The sequence below is a fragment of the Petromyzon marinus genome, chromosome 4, assembly GCF_048934315.1.
Source record: "Petromyzon marinus isolate PM22_M1 ecotype Great Lakes invasive population chromosome 4, UKy_Petmar_22M1.pri1.0, whole genome shotgun sequence".
NCBI classification, from domain to species: domain Eukaryota; kingdom Metazoa; phylum Chordata; class Hyperoartia; order Petromyzontiformes; family Petromyzontidae; genus Petromyzon; species Petromyzon marinus.
In genome coordinates, this window is record NC_133670.1 from 17,343,453 (window position 1) to 17,365,691 (window position 22,239).

A 22,239-nucleotide genomic window follows, 5' to 3' on the forward strand; every position below is an offset into this window, starting at 1 on the left:
TTTGGGGAGGGGGGGGGGCAGAGCTTTGTGACGTCATATTTGAGGGGGGATCTGACTTTTTGTGACGCCGTATGACGAGGGGAGGGGGTGTCAAAAATAGTCCAAAATCGCGTGACGTCATTTATGGACGGCCCCTAATAACATTGTTTATCGTTCCCAAAACCTGGGGCCTGAGTACAGAAAAACTGCGTATAATCTTCTTGGTTCTTTCGGTAAAGTCACGTAGAAGGGAAATAATAAAATGATAAAATGATGAAAAAATCAAATAAAATTCTCACGACGTTTCGGCCACAACACAAGCAGCCTTCCTCAGGTGAAGAAACAGCGCTGTCTTTCCGACTTCTGTTTCTTCATCTGAAGAAGGCTACTTGTGTTGTGGCCGAAACGTCGTGAGAATTTGATTATATAATGTTTTATTTTTATTATTTTATTATTTCCCTTCTACGTGACTTTACCGAAAGAACCAAGAAGATGAATCCCTGCAGTCACGAAAACTTTAAATCGAAATTTAACTGCGTAAAAACCTAGTAGGCAGAGATTTGCGTCAGCTCTGAAATTGAAGAATGCCATTGGCGGAGTTTCTGGAGTATCCCAGGCACATCGTAAACATGAACTCTAGCAGGGCATCTTTTTCTGCAACGTGGCCACTGTGACATCACAGTTCCAAGCATTCAGCTGGGCTTAGTGGCTGAGATAAGGTGCATATTTATGTCCAGTACTTAACGATTTAAAGGAGTTTATATGCATTTATTCGCGCGAGCGTGAATGTAATTGAGTGTTTCTTTTACCCGTATAACTGGGTCAGTAGGGAGCGCTGTCAACGAGGGTTTGGCAATATAAACTACAGTGCTGTGGACTTTATTACAGGCTCCTCAATACCTTTAGATTAATCGCCCTCTCATGTCATTATTTGGCTTAAGGCGGTTCAGCAGTTCCACTGCTGAATCATATTTTTTTCCGCCTGAGGACGACCGCTTGTGTTGCGATCGAAACGTCGTTATTTATTTAACTTTATACATACGTGACTTTACCGAAAGAACCAAAGAGTATGGATTCCTGCAGTCACGAAAGCTTCAAATCAAGATTAAGGCGGCCTGTTTGGGCCGTCCTGCGAAACACGGCCATTGCCCAAATGTCGCATATTTTATACCTTTTTAATGTTTAAGGCGGTGGTATGTTGACTTTTGTTTTCGTTTAAAATCTTGCCAAATATAAATAGGAGTAAACATTTTGATTTAAAGCTTTCGTGACTGCAGGGATTCATATTATTGGTTCTTTCGGTAAAGTCACGTAGAAGGGAAACAATAAAATAATAAAAAATATAAAACAATAACATTCTCACGACGTTTCGACTGCAACACAAGCAATCATCATCAGGTGTGAAAACCACAGCAAGAAAATTTGAAAAAAGTGGAATGGAACTTTCTAAAAACAAACTGAGGGCACCCCCTATCTCCGGTTGTAGCCAACATTTTCATGGAGAAATTTGAGACTGACGCCATCCAGACTGCCACTCTGCGCCCAGCCTTATGGAAGAGGTACGTGGATGACACTTTTGTCATCTGGCCAAATGGCCGGCCTGCTCTAGACTAATTCCTCGACCACATCAATTCCATACACCCAGCCATCAGATTTACCATGGAAGTCGAAAAAGATGGCAAGCTACCTTTTTTGGATGTCCTAATAAAAAAGAGACCTGATGGTTCAATGAACCACTCTGTCTACAGGAAAGTTACCCATACGGATGCTTACCTGAAACCGGATTCCCACCACCATCCATCCCAGATGAATTCCCTCATCAAGACTCTGCACCATAGTGCCCAATGCATATCCGACCAGGAACACATAGCCAGTGAACTCAAGCACGTACACCAAGCTCTTAAGGCTAATGGTTACCCCGACTACACAATTCGCAAAGCTATCACTCCAACCATGAAGAAGGACCCTCTTGAGGAGCCATTCAAAACCATCACTTTACCCTACATTGCGGGGATCACAAAAAAGATCTCCAAAATCTTGAATAAACACAAGATCCAGGTCCAATTCAACACATTACATAAAATCCGTGATCTGGTTCCGTCTGTAGAAGATGTGATTCCGGACATACAGTACCCTGGCGTCTACAAACTAAGTTGCCTCTGTGGTAATAGTTACATTGGAGAAACCAAACGACATGTCTCGGACCGCATCCGTCAACACAAAGCAGACCTAAAACACGGTAAGACCAACACCTCGGCCGTGGCAGATCACTGTTATAATTCAGTAGGCTCACATGACATTGAGTTCTCCAAGACAGAGGTTCTCTGCAAGCCATCTGGCTACCATGAGAGATTCGTTCATGAGGCTATCCACATATACAAACACAGAGACAATTTCAACCAAGAAGATGGATTCTGGCTTAGCAATCATTGGAAGGATTTGATAAACCATTTCGGGTCTTAATTGCTTGTTCACGCTTACGGTGGCTTTCAGACCGCATCAATTATTTTCATCTCCCCCCTCTTTTCCGAACATAGATATACTCTAAATTTTGATTTAAAGGTTTCGTGACTGCAGGGATTCATATTATTGGTTCTTTCGGTAAAGTCAAGTAGAAGGGAAACAATAAAATAAGTTTATTTATATTTTTTATTATTATTTTGTTTCCCTTCTACGTGACTTTACCGAAAGAACCGAGATTATGAATATAGATGGACTCGTCCATCTGAATAACTGCCAAATCGCTCTCCGTGGTGCTAACGTTAAAAAACGCCACTTTTTTCTAATTTTCTTGCTGTAGTTTTCACACCTGATGATGATTGCTTGTGTTGCAGTCGAAACGTTGTGATAATTTTATTGTTTTATATTTTTATTATTTTGTTTCCCTTCTACGTGACTTTACCGAAAGAACCAAGGAGTGAACATTCCACATTTATATAGTGGGGCCAGTATACATACAAAGATATCTTGTTGAAATTCATTCTAATTCTAATTATATATAATTAATCTGATCGTGGACATAATTGCGCCCTTTTTGCTGGTTGTAAATAACCTTTCGGGTCCCTTATCAACGGCACTCGTATTAATTTACAGCACTGCACGCACTTTTATCGTGACGATTAAAGTAAATTTTTTAAAAGTGTTTTGTTATGATTATTTAATTTCATGTGACAGTCAATGCTACCAATGTATTTATGCTGGAATAAGTGGCCCATTCATGAAATCTTTTTTTTTCACCGGCCCGCCACCAGTGAGTCAACTACATTTCTCAATCGCAAACCACGTGGCTCTTCATGAACATTTGACCCAACGAGGGCCACCGTAGCAGCATCGGACGCGTCCACGTGATCTGCAGGTGAATATTTTGCAAACTCAAACAACAACAATTGCACCGCAGATACTTATTAGGCGTCACTGCCTGACAGAATAATAACGATCTGTATTTGCTTAATAAATTGTAAAAACAAAAATGTCACAAAAACCCCCCGAATAAGTAAACAATTGTTTGCCCCTTTCACCCGGAAGTGGAACGCGTGCCGCGTGCGGCGTTGGGGGGGGTGGGAGGGGCGGGTGTAAGTGGCGGGGGGAGGGGCGGGATGTGCTCTCAGATTCCGTAGTGCACACGCGCGCGACAGACGCCGCTCGAAGTACAGCCGGCTCGCTACCCATTGGCCGATAGCCCCCCCCCGGGGGCGGGGAGGAAGCCAATCGGCAGCCGCCGAGAGTCTCGGGGCCCCTCCCCCTCCCCATGCGCGGTGGGAAATCCAAGCAGCCCCGTTGCACGTGACCCGGTGATGATTGAGACCGGGGGGGGAGGGACCGCGTAGCGCCGGGTCCCGTGGCGGCGCTCCCAGCGATCTCTGCCTCACCGCTCCGTGCCCTGCCCTTCCCCTCTACGCCGCCAACCCTACCCTGCCTTGCCCACGCTCTCGGTCTCGCTTGCCCTTCGCTAGTCTCTCTGCTTTTTCCCGAACAGCAGCCTCCCCCCCCCCACCCCGCTTTCTCCCTACCTTGCCCTGGTCTAGTAGTCTCCCTGCCCTGCACCGTGACTCCTATTTGTCTCCAGTAGTGCTTCTTGCCCTGACTTCCCGCTTCTCTGGGCTTGTACCTTCTGCCCTGGCCGCCTCAACCCACCCTGCTGTGTCGCGACAGCCTGGCTCTTGCCCTTACCTTGTCCGTCGCGGTCGCCTCGTCTCGGGCCAAGATATTCGCAAGGTGAGCAGCTACTCTCTAAGAGGGGTACAGGGCTGAGGTGTCTAGTTTTGGGTTTGAGGGGGTTGTGTTGGGGTACACGACAAAGATCATCAGTGGTGGAAATTCCAAATTTTCACGGTGCCCTCGAGTTGTGTGTGTATGCTGCCCGTGGTACTGCGTCACTTGGCGGCTGTATTAGGATGGGAAAGTGGAATGTCCACCACTTGGTGGCAGTTGAGCAGAGGTTGATGTGTTCGAATGGGATGTTTACTTGTTGATTTGATATGGGCAATGATGATGAGTTGTGCTTCTGTTGACCATTACTCGCACATAACGCACTTCACATCAACATTAGTCTCACTTAATCGCCCCTGAGGGCATAGCCCACGGCGCCTTGCGAGTGGCGTTTTATTCGTGTGATTGGATCGTATCAGCCATGGTCTTGTCACAATCCTCGCTGCTGCACATTGAGTGAGCTTAAGGGCACATGTCCTTTGTTTGACAAAGCGTCACCGCCCTCGTCCCTTGGCCCGTGAATCCTTCCAGCGACGTGTCCTGCTCGAGCCCGCTTGTCTTGTTACAGTGTCAATATAACCTCACTGATTTGCATGTTTTCTTACGCGCGAGTGGTCCACTCGCTGTTTCTTGGTGTCATTGCAAGCATGCAAAGTTCCACGGTTCAGTTGCTCACGTTGCAGATTTCCTTATATTTTATCTTTCAGCGCCCACGTATCTTTTGAGTGTAATTAAACGAGCAGGTGCGGTGAGTGGGGTTCACATCCCTGAGGCAGCATGCCTCCCAAACTCTTTGGCAGCCATCCAGAGGAGACAAATGAATTCAAAAAGTCAACAGTGCCTCTGGCCTTTAGTTTATATAACAAGATATGTTGGCATAGAGCCATCATCTCTGGTCGAAATGTTGAAATCCGTGGAATAAGTTGAAACATACGTTTAATCTCCATATAGATTAGAAAAGTCCCATTGTCTCACAAATACTCTTGTTTTCAGAAGGGTTCTACATTGGGATGTTTGGCCAGTTCCGTGACTGCGTGTTCTAATGCACGTGATAAGAGAAACAGGAGAACACCAGTGTACACAAGGGGATAATAAAAGCTCAGCACAGGAATCTCCTGGGTTTGGGAGTTTTCCAGAGCCGCATGTAATCCACCAAACCATGCCTCCAATGTGCAGCTCATAGTCATGCATATCTGCACCCAGCTTTAAAATGAACTCGTATTTTAAACTGCATTCCAGTGAATGTTTTAATACATGTCATGTTTTAATACATGACATTTTATTACACTTTTGCATTTATATGGCATCTTAATGCGACTGCCTCTAAATCGTATACATATATTGGGAGATCGACATCAATGTGATCCTGATTTTTTGTGTTTAGAAAGAGTTGGAGGGCAGAATGCTATAGAAAGGAGAGAAACAGGAGTTTTCCTTTATTGTAAATGTGCAAGTGAGGACAATCGCTCATAGAACACTTTTTTATTAGTGTTTCGTGTGAGGGTTTAGGAACAGTATCAGAAAACTTGATTATCCATTGTAAATAAATGGCAGGGTGTACACAAACACGTTCATTTAAAAACATCTACATTAACAAAAAGCACGTGCAAAATTAACAATAGGAGGAAAATCAACCATAAAAAATGTACATGTGAGACCTAAAATAGCTATACATTCTCACCTGGATACTTGGAATGTCACCTCTTGAAGCACACCTTGCAATCTTTGGCTGCCAATCTTGTTGGAAGCAAGATGAGGCTATGATATCGGCAATGAAGTCACATCCGGGTCAATTCCAGGCTGTATTGGACAGCTCGACTTCAAATCTGGCCTGCCCAGGCGAGCACCAGCCCAGCAGTTCCAGCTGTTACTCGGAATACAATTGTTTTTGTGACAGCCCAGAATCCAGAACTCGACTTTCGAGGTGCATATGGACACAGCATTAGTATGATGCCTCGGATCTCTGGACCTGTCCACTCAATGCTTTTTAATTTTGATTTTTGTTTTCTATCTACGTGACTTTACCAAAAGAACCAAGAATATGAATTCCTGCAGTCACGAAGGTTTTAAGTCTAAATCTCTCCACTCAACTTTAGTTCCCATATTCGAAAATAAGAATCTCAACTGTTAGGAAAAATAATCGTTCAACGAAATGATGGGCGATGGGCAAAAATGGTTACAGAATGAAAGCCAAGGGGGAAGGGGGGAACCTGACCAAGAATACTAAACAACTGAACTGTAAGTTTTTTTAATTTACCAGGCACACTGAGCTATATAGTTATTTTTCAGAAGCCACCTCGCCACAAATGATAGCTCAACGAAGTGCCTTACGTGGAAATGTATAACAGCCAAACACTCTAAACGCACGTTACTAAATGCGAGGGAAAAACCGGAGGACCGGAGATAAATCCACCCGACCATGGGGAGAACATGCATACTCCAAATATATAGGCGTCAAGGTTGGGATCGAACCCACTACTTCCTGTATTACCAGGCGAGGCAGTTAAACATGTTACCACCGTGGCGCCTACGACTACCACGGAAATGGAGCAGCCACATCGGTTCATGTGAAGGAGCGAGATGGAATGTGGCATTGCCAGTGACGTTGTAGGGAGGCTTTCATCTAGCAGTGGATTAACCATGGCTCATGATGATGCTAAGCAAAAGGAGCATGTACAGAATCGGGACATTTTTATCAGTATTCGGTGACAGCCCAGTCACCTGTGAACTTAGTATTGTTGTGTGTTTGTTTGTCACTGTACACAAAACCTGCTGGTAAATGTTTTGTTTTTATGGCTTTGCATCACTGCTGGTTGCAACTTGGCCCATTTTTTCACTGTATATAATTCGACGTGACATTTTAGTTTCCTGACAACAAAACGAGCCACTTGAGCGGGTTTGTTTCGTAATTTCCTGCGTGTGGGTGAGAAAACCATTGCATCACCTGTGAGATAAAAATAGATTTAAAAAAAACCCAACACGCATGATTATACTTCTCAGTCAATGCGACCGAACTGATTTGTTTTTCTTCTCTGATCTGTGTACCCATCCGTTTCAAACCCACCATCAAAGCCGTACAGTTCATCGATTCTCATGAACGTGAACTTTCAAGAGCAGTCACAGTTTTTTTTTAGTTCAATTATTAGTTAATTTATTTGGTATAGCCCTGTGAGCCATTCGGCTCTTGAATCGGGTGCAACCGCAACAAACAAAAACATGAACAAAAAAACATCTTGAAGTGATTATGTGACTGTGCAAACAGAAAATCCAGGAAAAAAACATCAAAATATTCCTGAAATAGCACCGTACACCAACGCTGTGTGCAAAGATCCCAGTGGGATGCAAGTCAAATAACAACAACAACCACAAGACAATTAAGATTAAGGCCATCAGTCTAACTCCGTACTACAATAAACAAAAACATGGCCAAAACAAAAAAAACGTTTTGGAAATCACCAAAATAAAAGCCATAAATGCAATGTAACAATGATCATAGGGACTGTGACCGAATTTTTAACAATAAACTACATAAATAAATTATAACGCCAAAATCTAGAGCCATATTTTAGGCCACTGAATAGCAGTGGCAGCTAGGGGTGTACAACTCCTCTAGAGCAGTTTTGAGTGAAGATCTCATAGGTAGTGATTCAAGTTGCAGTTTATTGGCAATAGCATTCCAGACCCTGGGGGCATCAATAGCAAAGGCCCTTCCTCCAGTTTTTGTACGGCAATAGGGAATGTGAAGCTGGTAAATGAGCGAAGACCTGAGGTCAAATTTGTTCTTTGAAACAGAGAGGAGATCCAGTAGGTAGTCTACGGAATTTTTTGTAAGTACATCGTGAATAAATAAGATCTGGTGCACAAGCCTCGAACATTAAGAGATGTTAAGTTTGACCCAATGTAGAGATCACAGTGGTGAGTCCTATATGGGCAGTTCAATGCAAATCTTAAGGCCGAGTGATAGATGGAATCAAGCTTCTTCAGTACAGTACTTGGGGCTGATTTATACACGATGTCACAGTAGTCAAGTAGAGGCAGTATGGTAGCTTTTATCAATTCCAAAAGGTGTACCGTCTCATCTCATGGATCACATAAGGCAAGGGGATTTACTCACGTGCTGCTGCAGCAAACAATGCCAGTGTTTCACATGAATTGCAAAACATGTACGTATGCATTTTGTACTTCTGTCGCACCTTACGTAGTCCAACCGTGCTAATCGGAGGTGCGGGGGAAGGACAGCAAACTCGGCACAAAAAGCAGTTCTAAAGAAATGCGTTTTCAATATATAAAACATTTACAGAGGCCATCACGGTGTCTTATTAAGATGCATTTGCTTCCTGACATGTTTATATGCTTAAATACACAGCTTACAACTTCCATCAGCTGTCTCATCAGCAGAGCCGAGTAAGTTAAACAAATACTGCTGGGTTGTCAGATGTCATTTGCAAGGTACGCCACCTTCACAATGGGGCCCTGCCAGCACAAATCAGTTGTGAATAAAAACTCGTTATGCTCTGTTGTGAATCATTATTGGTAATACATAAGGAATACGTAATTACTCAATACTCATTATAAAAACAATGTTGAATTGGTAAATTATATCTTGGCATGTTAATGGCTACAAAAAGTTGGGGGCACGTTTGCAGTGCAGTTCGCTGTTTAATTCAGTGCACAACACAGATGGGCTTAAGTTTTTTTAGACACCCACTCGGCGATGATGCGGCGATGATGTCCAATGGGGATTCGATACATTTACATCATAAATGCTGCGTTGGCACACGCTGTGTCAACTCCGCACCCACCGACAACCCAGGCACTCTTACTTAATATCCTCACTTCCCTTCACTCGGCCTCTTTTTTCACAGCAGGCTCGGCGTGAGACAGACGGAGCAGAACATTGCCGATCCATTGATTACTGTATTGGTTTGTGTTTGCACAAAAGTGTCGACAGGTCAGGTTTGGCTCACACGTCTCTGATTATTACAGTAGGCCAATGTTTCATGTTTACTTGAATTGAAACTTTGCTTGTCTTTGCGTCTGCCTTATGAAACAATTGTGTGCATATCTGCCATTCCTCTGTGTCTGATTAGACATTGGTGTGCTTGCGATGCACTCTTGGTCTGTCATTGTCTGTTTGTCTATCTGATAGTTGCTTAATTGACTACCTGCCGCTCTGTCTTATCCTCTGTTTGCTTGCTTGTGTCACTGTTATTATTATCATCTGCACGACTGCCTATTGTTACATCACGGGATTGTGGTGAGATGGCGTGTTGGCTCGGCGAGACCTCATCCAGCAGTGATTAAGCATGGCTGATGATGATGGTGATGACTGTCGCCATCGAATCGCCTTCCCCGTATGTCATTGTGTCGTTTGCCCGCCAGCTTTGCAGGCGTTCCCGATCACAGTGACTGGTTTATTTGCACGAGCTCACCACGCGGAGCCAAGAGCTCACTGTGGTTTTTGTCGTTGTCAGGTAGAGTGAGAGTGACGCACGTGCGGCCAGGATGAAGGATGAACAGCCCGGTAAGCTGCTGGAGACGCACGCACGTGAACGGATTTCCCACCACCTTCGGAAATAAAACCTGGTCGGATCGATGTTCATCAACTCCTTGATGCGATTTTTGTAATGGCTTAACAGCAGTCAGTTGAGTATTGAAGGTATTGGATTAGTTGGTACATGTTCCTTTTGAAAATAAAAATATAGCGAGTAAAATGTGGTGTCCTTGGGCTTGTGTGTTTAGAGCCATGTTTTAGTTTTGTTCACTATTTGCGCAAAGGTGTATCGATCCAAAGCAGATTCTTACGCTCCTGATATCTGCATTGAGTTTTTTTGTTTGTAAGAAATAAATAAAATTGTCCGGATAAAATGAGATATAATGTAACAGACATACAAAACAAGACAGAAAAGATGAGACGGTACAAATTAGACTAAATGGAAACAATATAACGATTAACCCCTGACGATTTGATCAATTGTCATGTTTTGTGGTCACGATTATACTTTTTTTTCCCAGAGTCGATTCCTTGTCTCGTTTGACTGTTTAATTTTTACTGCATATGTTTGTCTCGTTTGTCCTGTTTTTTTTCTTTCATTATTCAAACGGTTTATTAGCATATAACTTTAAAATAAATCATAAATCACAGATTTTTATACAGCACCATTCAACAGAGCCGGGGGCGGGGGAGGCAGCCATCGTTTACGCGTCTGGTGCTCAGGAAGATAGTCCGTGTGCCCTCAGCAGATCGGCTCACTTCTCGTCGTCACCCGAGTCGACCAAAACTTTCGCGACCTAATTGCCCAATTTTCTTTCGTTGAACAAGTCGGTCGTCACGTAATTCACTTAAATTGGCCTCGAAAAGCAGAGAGTAGCTGAGATTCGAGGCGGGCGAAGTTCACGAGCGCAGTTTGTCGTGAAAGTTGTGGCTATCGCCCCTTGTGTAGGCGCAGGGCTTTGGGGCTTTAACGAGGCAGCCAAGACGATAACGGGGCAATGCCAGCTGTTCATATCAACGCGCACGGTGGTTGGCGAAGTGTGCTTAACACGCGATTTTGGATTTCCGGTTTTTACTAGCGTGGTGAAACAATGTGCGGTTGTTTTGATGTTTTGTAATAATTGGATGTCAAAAAATGTTCCGGGACAAATTTGGAGGCGATTTTTAACAACGGCGCGGTCACGTCTTATTTCACTCGCATGCCATTTCTGTGATACCGCTGATAACCAAATCGTCAAGAATGTGCCAGTTCGTGTCATCTCGGAAGCTATGCAGGGTGGAGCTTGGTTAGTGCTTGGATGGGAAGACTGCCTGTGAATGCTGTGTGTTAGACTTGTGCTTGGAGGTGGCCAAGAGATGACAGCACAGCAAATGGACACTTGGGTCTAACTGTGCCGAGCTGTGAGCGTTTAGCCTCTGATTATACGCGGTGGGTTCCCTCCCACATGAAGCCAAACGCGCATGCACGTATGTATGTTGAACTTCTTTCCTACCGTACGTAGCCAACCGTGCTAATCGTTGGTGCAGGGAAGGACAAAATAAACACAAAGCATGAACACAATTGGCCAAACCGTTCGATGTAAGACCTTCCTGAAAAAGAGTCCTGAGGCTCGGCGATGCTTTCCTGCATAAATGAAGGTCATTATCATTATTAATATTGTTGATGAACAGCAACTGCAGAATTGGCATCTTCTTGTATGTGCAGCTGGGTGTCATTCTAATCTTGTGTATGGAAATATGTTACGGAACTGTTGAGGTCTGCTCGCCACTTGAGGGCTGCATCAGAAAGTTCGTGTCGCTTTACTGTTCCTGCTCCATTGCAGGAGAGTAGCCTCTACAGTGGTTTACTGCGTGCTCCATAGTTTGGGTTACATGGCCACAGTCAGGCTGTGCGGCTCGTGTCTTAAATTTTCCATTCATGAAGGAGTTGTACCATTGGCCTGTTGATGTTCTGATGCGGTTGATGATTAAACCAGTGTCTTTGAGTAATGTTAAAAATCAGGAGGTGCAATCTTTACTCTTTTGAATGAGGTGTTTATTCTGGACGTCCATGTTGTAGCACTATTTGCTAACAGAGTTTTTTCCGGATGTGGGTGAGATTCTAGAATGGTGACAGCGCGATCCCAGAAGGGGGATCAGTGGCGAGGTACATTGTTGAGTTCTTAGTTGATGGGTAGGTGGTTGTCCTTGGCAATAGAACGTGTAAACTCCCTTGCAGTTTGCGCGATACCTCTGCGTATATATGGTGGCAGAATGTTCACCTAGATTATGGAGGCCAGGGTATTGATGTCGGTTTCAGTGTTACGATTCTGGTTATGACGCCCATTGTGTTATTTATTTGACCGTCTAGTTTCGTGTACAGAATGTGCAGTCTTCGTTCGTATGGCATGTAAGCAACAGTTTGTATAGATGTCATAGTTGAATGTTAAGGTCCTTCAACCAATCCGAGGTGGCAGTAGATGCTCTATGGATTGCAGCGATAGTGATGTGTTTTGATGGTTTGGGTTTTACCACAGTCACAAATTTGGCGAATCTTTCATTTTCCATTTATGGAACGTATACACATCTGCCATGCTGCGTATGAGCGTGGTTCAGTGTGGTCCACAGGCATCGTAAGAGAGAGAATCCTGTAACTTCCACCATCATTGGATTGCTTACTATATTTACATTGTATATAGTTTTGGTTGTTTATTATTATTACTACTTTATTAGTCATGTTTATAAAATGTCAATGCTTTTGTTCTACCGAACTCCTTTGTTCTACCGAACCCCTTTGGCTGGGTCGCCATTGAATAGAGTTTCTTAGCTCAATGGGCCTTACCTGCAATAATCGACTGGCTCGCTGACTGCCCAGGCTGACACAATAAACTCGCTGCACTTAAGAACCCAGGAGTTACAGGTAGCATCCTGGATTCAAACCCAGCATGTCAGTGGTGGTAACTCCCTAGCAACATTTGTTTTGAGTCCACACACTGCTGATGACTCAGAAAATATTAATCCGGCCAGAGTTTGTATGCTTAAGCGATGCTGCTGAAAGATTTTGGTCCAGAAGAGATTTTGGTTGCTGGACCAACACGTTATTTAATTTAAAATTTAAGGTAATTAATCGGAGCCTTGTAAGCCGATTATGTGTTACTCACCAAGGGCACGTAATACAATTTGGAGCAGCAGCAGCCGCTAGCTGTGTCTGCTAAGTTCAGCCGGTGTATTGCAGATTTAATTTGTAATCTTTCGAACGATAGAAAAAGTTTGGAGCCAAAAATTAACTTTAAGGTGAGCGGTTATCATTAGGTATGTAAATGACTCACTCGTTCCATGATTCAATGACTTTTGGTAAAGTTCAAGGTCACACCAAGGTTCGCATGGAATATTTGTTTGCCCTTGTGTTGTGCGGGGAATCCTTAGTGGAATGAATCGGTAGAATCTAAAATTCCACATGCGATCAAGCCTGAGAATCGATATTAACGATGAATCGTTGAGTAGTTGTATCTCAGGACCATGTCAGTGCTACCCTCGTGATGCTGAGCACTACATTTCCCGTAAGGAGCAGACTTCCGCTTGGCAGATCATCAAACCGCGGTAGTTTTTCCGTCCCATTGGCCACGTGGTCTGGGAAGATGTGAGGGCATTACAGCTGTCACGCTGCAAATTCTGCGATGCGTACGTGCGTTACCATGCGTTACCATGCGTTCCGTAGCGCAGTTGCTACGTTTCTGAGAAAGTATTCTGAGATCGCTCGTTATCAAAAATCATAGAAATGAGCAAGGTTGGCTGCAATTGAACTCCGGCACACTGTCTGTGTGTTGTATTGATCACAGTCATAATTTTCACGTTGCGTCGGTATAAAGCCCGCGGAACTGCTGTACTTTAGACTTTAATTGCCCGAAGGCCGTGCTGCCGGTGTTTCTGCTCCTCCGGAAAACGTGAGGGTGTGCGACTGGCCATGCCGGTGAACGCAGAGCAGGCGACGGGCACTCTTTCAACTCGCGTTGCTGTCACGGCTCCTGAGCGACGAGGAGTTATTGTTAAGTGAACCGGCAGCCAGTCGTGGTTCGGGAGGCTCAAAGGGGGCAGAGCCAAGGGCTTTGAAGTGCACCACGTGACCCACCGTGCCATGCACCACGTGACGCGCAATGTGCCACGCGACGCTCTGCGTGACCCATTCCGTCTCAACGCGACGCGCCACGTGGAGTTCTGGTGAACGTGCGCGGGGTTTCACCATGCCACCGGTTTTGTGTTTGCACTGTCGAAAAGTTAACTTTATGCCCACATTATTTGTTTATTATTAACTGAGGCATTGTTGAACATAGCACACCTCCTATCAATTATAGACGTAGACACATACAATTTCTATGTCTAGAAGACTTTGTTAATAAAGGCGACTTAGAGCACTTTACCAAAAATAACATTTGCATGAATTCCTAATACTTCATAATATACAAAATACAAGAAGACACTTAGCTTAAAATATCACCAAAGCGATGCCCCCTAGGCAATGTGATGGGGAGCTTGTGGAGGGGATTGTGTGCAGGGGTGTGGGTAGGCCCTTGGGGTGGTTCGAGGTGTCTTTTTCAGCATGCGTGGGATGTATGTGTCTGCGTATGCGGTCAGTGGGTACCTCGTTTAGCACAAGCACTGTCAACCCCCACTCGGTGGTGAATGGCAGTTGTTGTGTGGGTGATGGGCTTGTGTTGTGCATGTGCCTGGAGAGCGCACTGCGTGGCAAACCCGGCGACCCGAATTCAATTCCTGCTCACGGCGAACACCAGTGACATTTATCTGAACCAGTACTGGGCCTCCCCAAGGTCGACTCATCCTCAAATGGCTACCTAGTGTGGTGTATAAAACGTCGCCACTCAGGAGACAGTCAGCCAGACATGATGCTGGAAACCTACTCCCTCATGTACCGGTGCCGGCTTTCATAGGTGCTTGGTCACAGCATTTTCCCCTACGGTCTGTTAAAGCGATACGGGGGATCTTTGTCTTTTGTTTGTGCCTGCATGCAAGTCGTTCAGCGTGCGTGTGTGGTGTGAGCTGCTGCAGGCTGCATGGGCAGGGTGGAGATGAAGGAGGCTGAGGTTGGGGGGCCTCTGGGCTCCAAGCTGCATGGGGGGGCCCCCAGCAGCCCAGGTACCCGAGGAGGATTTCCCGGTGGCGAAGGGGGTGAGCGTGGAGTTGAGCGCCAGCTTGCACACGATGGAATAATTATGCTCTTCTTCTCAATACCACATCGTTAACGTGTGCCGATTGATTGGCTGGTGCCTAATTATCGTGGAGTAATGAGACTCAGCCGTGCCCAATCCCTGGTATCTTCCATCGGCAGTGGAGAATCCAGTGGCGTATCCAGAGATTTACGTCGCAGCTTTGGGGACGGGCGGACAGGTCGCTTCACAAGGAGAGGAGCACTTGGCTTGAATGAAGATGCAACCCAGGTTTAAGGGTTACAGCTTGGGAGTGTTTTGGACAGCGACAGTTCCTTCGTGGATACGTCACCACTGGCATGGGTTCCCGTGGCTGATTGGTCGACCGATTGGTCGACCGATAAGAGTGAAATCGCCAAAAGGAATGACGTTTAATGAATGAAATTGATCGAATGTCTTTGAAGCATACATTCATATTGTTCAACAACTTGCATTCCATTTTGGCTTCCCGAAACACGTTTGTAAAAAAAGTCAAATATGGCAATAGGAGTCACAGATTTTAAATATATTACAAAATTTGTTATCAGAAGTTTTCTGTGGTCCTTATTGGTCAGAGAGCCCAAGCCCGTTTAAACGTAACAATTTTCTGCCAGATGGAATGCCATTTGTTACTGCATGCATGCTCGTATTCTCCAGTGCGGGTTGTCGCTGTGGGGAAATAATCTCGTGATTTTTGCTTGTTTGTAGTTTCGAAATTGATCCCATGTTTTGTTTTCACTATTCTCGTGACTCGCGGAATGTTTCAATCGTGGCCATTCCCCACAAAATCTGCCCTTTCTTCATAGCACGTGACGATTAAAGAGTGACTTGTATCAACAACTTCTCAAACTCTACTCCTCGCAGCCCCTGCCTCGCATAACGAGGCCTGCATTGATTCACCGATTAAAATCCATTCTTTCGGTCATGATATACGCGTGAAACAGTGTGCGTAAGAATATATTATCTTATGGTCGGGCATCCCCGGTCTATCCACTGCTGGATGAAGGCTCCTCTTGCAGTCGTCAGTCACATGAAGCAAAAATCCATCACGCTCCTGCACACGAGCCAATCTCATCACTCCTTCTCCACGGTGGACATCCTCTCGGAGCATGGCTGATGATGAGGATGATGAATTGCAAAGTGAGGCACCACTATTGTTTGCTGGTATCGATCCTGACACCTCTAAAGGAGACTCGGCTGCCGGAACAGGAGGTTGAAAAGCCTTAATGCTAACTGCTCAGAGAAGTGGTTTAATCATCACTGCCTGTCCTCTTAACTGTTTGTATGTCTGCTCATCTGCTCGTCTGAAAATCACAACTTTGCCTTTTGTTATTTTTATTTTGGAAACATAAAACAATCGTGCTGCTGCTTCACGAACAGGCTCCACAATGCGCTGGGTGAGGTCGGTTGTAAATCTAAACCTGTGACTCGCTCACCATGGGGTCGGAGTGAGTTAGGTCACTGAACCTTTCAACAGCTGAACAATTGGGCTGATTCTGCTGCTGCCACCCGTAATATAAAACGTTAAAGCCTTCTATTGGGTTACACCTGCTCCTGTGAGCCCATATATGGGTCCGTGTCCTCAGTGGTGTTCTTGCTCTTCACAGTCACTTTTTTATTTGGCATCGATAATAAAAAAAAAATAGTGCGTACAGAGGTGGCCGGGTGTGACAAGGGGTCAGAGCCGTGGAGCTGACACTGCAGAGATCCTGGGTTCGAATCTGAGTTTCAGCCGGGGGTTCGCAAGTGAAGCCTGTCCTTCCAATGAGTGCACACTAAAAAATGCGTACTAAATTCGAATTCTGCTCATGAAATGTTTTGGTTTGACCACTGTGCAGCAAGAAGCTTGGGAAAGTGCATGGCCCTCGACTTTGTGCTTGAAAGGTCAATTGGTGAGATCTCAGGAGCAGCTCTGTTGCATCTCCTTCCATGGACCGCCCTCTAACTCGGAGTGATGCATTGGTCGGCTGGAGCTCCGAGTGGGCACTTCATCTCATGACGTCGATCGTACAATCTGAACATAACTGGGGGGGAAAGACAATAATGTAAATAAAATTAGAGAAAAATACCCATGTAACAACTCCTCTAATTACCATTACTGCACAGCACTCTAGGGTTTCTACTGGCCACTTGTGGATGTACTCTTGGGCGTGTCGTCCCCTCCCTTGGCTGCCACTCCGCCTTCAGACTCGACCACCAGTCAGCCATCATTGCATCTATGATGCGTCCTGCTCAAGCCCACGTACTTTTCTTTACTGTCGATATGATGTCTCTCAGTTGCATTCACACTCTGATCCATGCGTTCCTCTCCATGTGCTTGTGTAATTCCAAGCGTGCAGATGATTACAGTGCTCGTCAAAGTGGCCGAAATTTATATTGGAAATCGTGGAACCGCCCCCAATGTTGGGACAGTTCACCCCTACTTGCAGTGCTGCTTTTTGGCACAGTGACGGTGCCGTGATGATTAACGCTCTTTGTGATGATCATCGTGAAGGGATGTCCTGATTACACGTACACCTGTGTCAGCCACGCGATGTGCTTTTTTATTCCAGGTAAGGTATTTTACAACTTATCTGATGCTCGACATAATGAACAGTGCTGCCAAGGTAGATGAAGACGAGCAATCTGGCAGACAGTGACATGAAGACAGATGGACCACACAGGCAGACGTGCAAGCAGATCTGCAGGCAGTGACATACTGACTTGACGAATGGACAGGCGGGGGTGGGGGGGGGTAACAGACGTTTATTGACACACAGGGCACACAGACTTGATTGGTTGATTTTTTTTTATTTACGTGGGTAGGAAACATTCAGGTTTAAGCAGTTGTACAAGAACGACTCATGGTGACAGAGTGGCTGACAGAGAGATAGGCAGACAAATCACTTTGCTCTTGCAGCAATAACAAGGGACACTTGCGTCTTTTTTTTTCCTCCTTGCCAAGGCCCCCTTGAAAATGCTACGTGCATCTAAGGGCTTATCCTGATAGAACAAAGATAATTATCAATGAAAACACATTCAATGGGATTGACGTTTTTTCTCCCAACGTTGCCCCCCCCCCCCACCCTCCCTCTCTATCCCCTCTGCCCCCACCCGCTCCCCGACCAGGCGAGGCGGACGGGGTGCTCAGCGATGGAGTCAGCAGCTACAACAGCCTCGACTCTCCGCAGCGGTCGCAGCCGGAGCCGCACGAGAGCAGCGACGCCCCCGCCGAGATGTCCACCTACTTCGACGACAAGATCCCCGTGCCGGACGCTGGCGCTGTGAGCTGCTGCTGCTGCTGTGTTGGGGAAACCACTGCCCCCCCCACCTCACCCTCCCTCCACCTTACCCCCCACCACCTTTCCCCCTCTCCCACTGTCTTTTGTACACTCTCCAACTCGGGTCGAAGGCATTCATCAGTCAGATCTGTAATGGTGAGGGGGTGTGCGATGACTCTCATAAAGATGATCCAATATGAAATAAACTTTAGGGTAAAGTCGTGTTGCATTTGGCGACTTGCCGTGAGTGAAAATGATCCGAATTGATGAAAGGGCTGAACAAACATTGTACATGTACGGCCCTCTTATCAATGTATCTGCATGTAAGTGTTCATGTGCACGTTCATTCAAGTGTACGTGTGCGTGTGTGTGTGGGGAGCGGTAGTTTAGAGGTTAGCGTTTGCGCTACGAACCTGGCAGTTCGCGTTCGATAGGTGCTCACGGCCAACATCGGTAACGAATATCTGAACTGGTCCTGGGCCTCCCCTAGGTGGATTCAGCCTCTAAGTATCTGAAGCGGTGTGCAAACATCACCACTGGCGAAGCAAAGGCGGGCTGGCGTGGTGTTGGCCACCCACCCCCTCGTGTGCCTTGCCGGCCTTCATAGGTGCTCAATAACAGCACTTGTCCCAACAGTCTGTTCAGGCTACACGGGGGATCTTTGTCTTTGTTTTACACGTCTATGTGTGTGTACGTGGCTGTGGCTCGCTCAGGGCACGTTCAGCTTCCGGAAGCTGTGGGCCTTTACGGGTCCAGGGTTTCTCATGAGCATCGCTTACCTGGACCCGGGCAACATCGAGTCGGACCTGCAGTCGGGAGCCAAGGCCGGGTTCAAGGTGCCACACGCGTCGTGCGACAAGGGCGCCGTTGCCACGCTATGTACAAACATCCATTTAGGCATACACTCCTACACACATGCCTATAGACAACACCTACGGCCTTCATTCGGCACCAAGTTAACTTTTTTTATTTTACAAGGTAAGGCACACTGAGCTATATAGCTCTTTTTCAGAAGTGACCTGGCAACAAACGATTTCTCAACAAAGTGGCTTATCACGTGGCAATTTACAGCAGCCAAATACTCTAAAACACATGTTTCTAAATTGAGGGGAGAACTGGAGGACATGGAGAAAAATCTACGCGACTACGGGGAGAACATGCAAACTCCAAATATACAGGCGTCAGGGTTGGGATCGAACTCACAAACTCTTCCATACCAGGCGAAGTAGTTAACATCTTGCCACCGCTGTGCCTCTAAGTGGCGGTTACATCACCACAGCGCTTGTGCCAGGTGAGGTGCACTTTGAGGCCACGTGAAATGTTGACGGCTCGCTGACAGGAGGTCATGGGAGACATGCCAAGGTGTTATGGGTTAACTGATTGAGACATACGCCGATGCACACACTCGTGCACAAAGGCGGACACACGCCTCTACACACGCAGGCACATACGCCCGTACACATACAGGCGTTCGCTTACAGCACTAGCCCGAACAACCTGTTAATGGCTACATGGGGGTTCTTTGTCTTTGTCCAGCTGCTGTGGGTGCTGCTGACGTCGACCATACTGGGCTTGCTTCTGCAGCGCCTCGCCGCGCGGCTGGGGGTCGTGACGGGTATGCACCTCGCTGAGGTGTGCAACCGCAACTACCCCAAGGTACTGCCGCACTCACCTGCACTCACCCGCACACCCAACACTCGCCCGCACTCACACACACTCACCCACACACCCAAATTAAGCCACACACCCAACACTCACCCATACACCCAACACTCACCCTCACACTTAACAGTCGCACACTCCACACGGGCCTGCACACCCATACTCACCTGTACACACCGGGGAATATATATTTGGTCGCCTGGCTCATCGCACAGCATGCTCGCCACCGCTTCACCCTCGAATTTTAATCTTTGGCCATATTTAGAGACGATGTAGATACATGGTGGAATGGTGGCACCAGTGGGTTAGCGCTCTGCGCTACGGAAACTGAACCGGTCCTGGGTCCCTCTCCCCTCCATCAATCTGTACGAACCAAGGTGTTGAAGTATAATGATAAAATACAAATTCCGATGACCGACATGGCATGAGGAGGCCTTCATGCACTTATAGATTAAAAACGGCTGGAGGTTCTCTTTATTGTAAATGCATATTGTAATTGTGTTACGTTAACCTGCGTTCGTGTGTAGATCCCTCGCATCATCCTCTGGCTCATGGTTGAACTGGCCATCATCGGCTCGGATATGCAGGAGGTCATCGGCTCGGCTATCGCCATCAACCTCCTCTCCAATGGCGCGTGAGTGGTGCCAGCATGGCTCCCCTAGCACCGCGCTGCTTATTACTCAGTTTGGGGATGGCGCCTCGGTCTCTTTAGCAGTCTCCGCTCAACCATCGCTCAGGCGGAAGGGCTCTCACTCTCATTCCTTCCTCTGGCCAGCCAGCTTCCCTGGCCCTGTTCAAGTGCAGGGTTCTGGCCGTGGTTCACTGTCTTTTTTCTTGTATATGTGTGTGTCTAGGCGGCCGGGCATGGTGCTGGCCTCCCACCCTCTGGTTTTCCGTAACGACGGCCTTCATAGGTGCTCGCTAACCATACTTGCCCCAAAAGTATTTAGGCGACATGGAGGATCTTTGTGTTGTGTATCTACTGACATCCGTGTGTGTGTGTCGCCCCCCGCAGGGTTCCCCTGTACGGCGGGGTGCTCATCACCATCGCCGACACCTTCGTATTCCTGTTCCTTGACAAATACGGTGAGTCGAAACACCGCTGCAGTCAGTTCTCAAAATACCGGGCCCATGCAGAGGAGCAGGGTGCCCCGCTTTGTCTCTTTTCTTAACCATACGAAGGCAATGTGCAAGCTGAAACCACCGGGAATCGCGAGCCACCATTGGAACAGACGAACCGATGCTACAGCGGTTAAATGTGCAATGCAATACGAAACGGGTTTTGCCTGGCACGTGACGTTTTCTGCGCAGGGTAGAAACGCAGCTTTTGACAAGGCCACATTGCTTTTCACGCTGTTCAATTGTTGAGCTATGGGAGTGTGGTTTAAAAATTTGAATTTTTGGGGCCCCCCCCAAAAAACACCGCGTTCTGTTTGAGGGTTCGTATATCCACTCAAGTTATTTGAAGGATAGGCTATTACCAACCTCACCGGATGCTGCTGTGGCGTAATAGCACACTGGACTAGCAATCCAGAGGGCGTCCGTATCAACTCTCAGTGCGGCAGTCGAAACAATGGTGCCAGCATTTTAAATCTCTCCCGGCCTGGTTCACACAGCAGTAGAAAAGGCCCCACCACCTTTAGTCGATGGGCATTTCGCGTGCGGTGGGGGTTAAGTGTGGGTACTCTGGCCAATGTGGAAGTATCGGCCAAAAAATACTTTCAAAATAGCATTTTCCTAGAGCTCCCTTGAGTGGAAGCTCTTCTGGCAGCAGTGGCGTGAACAAAGCACTTTCAGGGTTCCACCTTTATTTCTACAAACCTCAGTTACACCCACACACTATTGCCTGCCCTTCCGCCCGCCTGCATGCCCTGCATGCTCATCAAGTTGCGCCTCTTTGTCATTGCTTCACCGCGGGCTCATCCTCTCCTCCCCAGGACTGCGGAAGCTGGAAGCGTTTTTCGCCGTGCTCATCACCACCATGGCCATCACGTTTGGGTATCAGGTGGGTGCCTCGCCGTTCGTGGGCCGGTGCGGCTCGTGGGCCGGTGCGTGAACCACTGCGCGGTACTGCACTTGGCTCTGTGCTCTGCTTGTCCGGGAGCACTGCCAATCGAAATGTCTCCCCTGCGCAAGTGAGCGCGAGGGCGGCGTCCAGCTCCCATTGGTCACTCGGAGCCAGTGGTGGACATTCAGCTCGTGTGCAGGGGACACGTGGATAGTTGCGTCGCGAGACCGTGAAAGATAGTGACAGCGCCAGTATGTACGTTTGTATGTAGAACTTATTTCGCACCGCACGCAGCCAACCGTGCTAGTCAGAGGTGCAATAGGCCATTGTGCAGCAGTAGACAGATCGTTGGTTACGATGATGACGTGGTGCATGCCATTAGTGATTTGGAAACTTGTTTCGAACGATTCCAGTCATATCAGTTCTTATGTACGTGATACACACAGC

The 22,239-nt window shown here is 46.7% G+C and overlaps 1 protein-coding gene across 9 annotated transcripts in view; it reads left to right on the forward strand.

Annotated features, from left to right (window-relative positions):
* The window catches only part of LOC116938567 (natural resistance-associated macrophage protein 2-like), a 45,285-nt gene that overhangs the window by 3,451 nt on the left and 19,595 nt on the right, over window positions 1-22,239 (forward strand). Inside the window, exons 2-10 of one of the 9 annotated variants that reach the window (XM_076059198.1) lie at window positions 3,231-3,334; window positions 9,663-9,712; window positions 14,726-14,845; window positions 17,971-18,125; window positions 18,836-18,958; window positions 19,659-19,778; window positions 20,312-20,418; window positions 20,800-20,870; window positions 21,722-21,789. In XM_076059198.1, the coding sequence (XP_075915313.1) occupies window positions 9,694-9,712; window positions 14,726-14,845; window positions 17,971-18,125; window positions 18,836-18,958; window positions 19,659-19,778; window positions 20,312-20,418; window positions 20,800-20,870; window positions 21,722-21,789 (783 nt within the window). In that variant the 5' untranslated portion in view covers window positions 3,231-3,334; window positions 9,663-9,693. Of the gene's footprint in view, window positions 1-3,230; window positions 3,335-3,736; window positions 4,195-4,254; window positions 9,140-9,662; window positions 9,713-14,725; window positions 14,846-17,970; window positions 18,126-18,835; window positions 18,959-19,658; window positions 19,779-20,311; window positions 20,419-20,799; window positions 20,871-21,721; window positions 21,790-22,239 lie in introns of those variants that run through there. The other 8 variants (XM_076059189.1, XM_032945860.2, XM_076059204.1 and 5 more) reach the window with 8 other exon arrangements.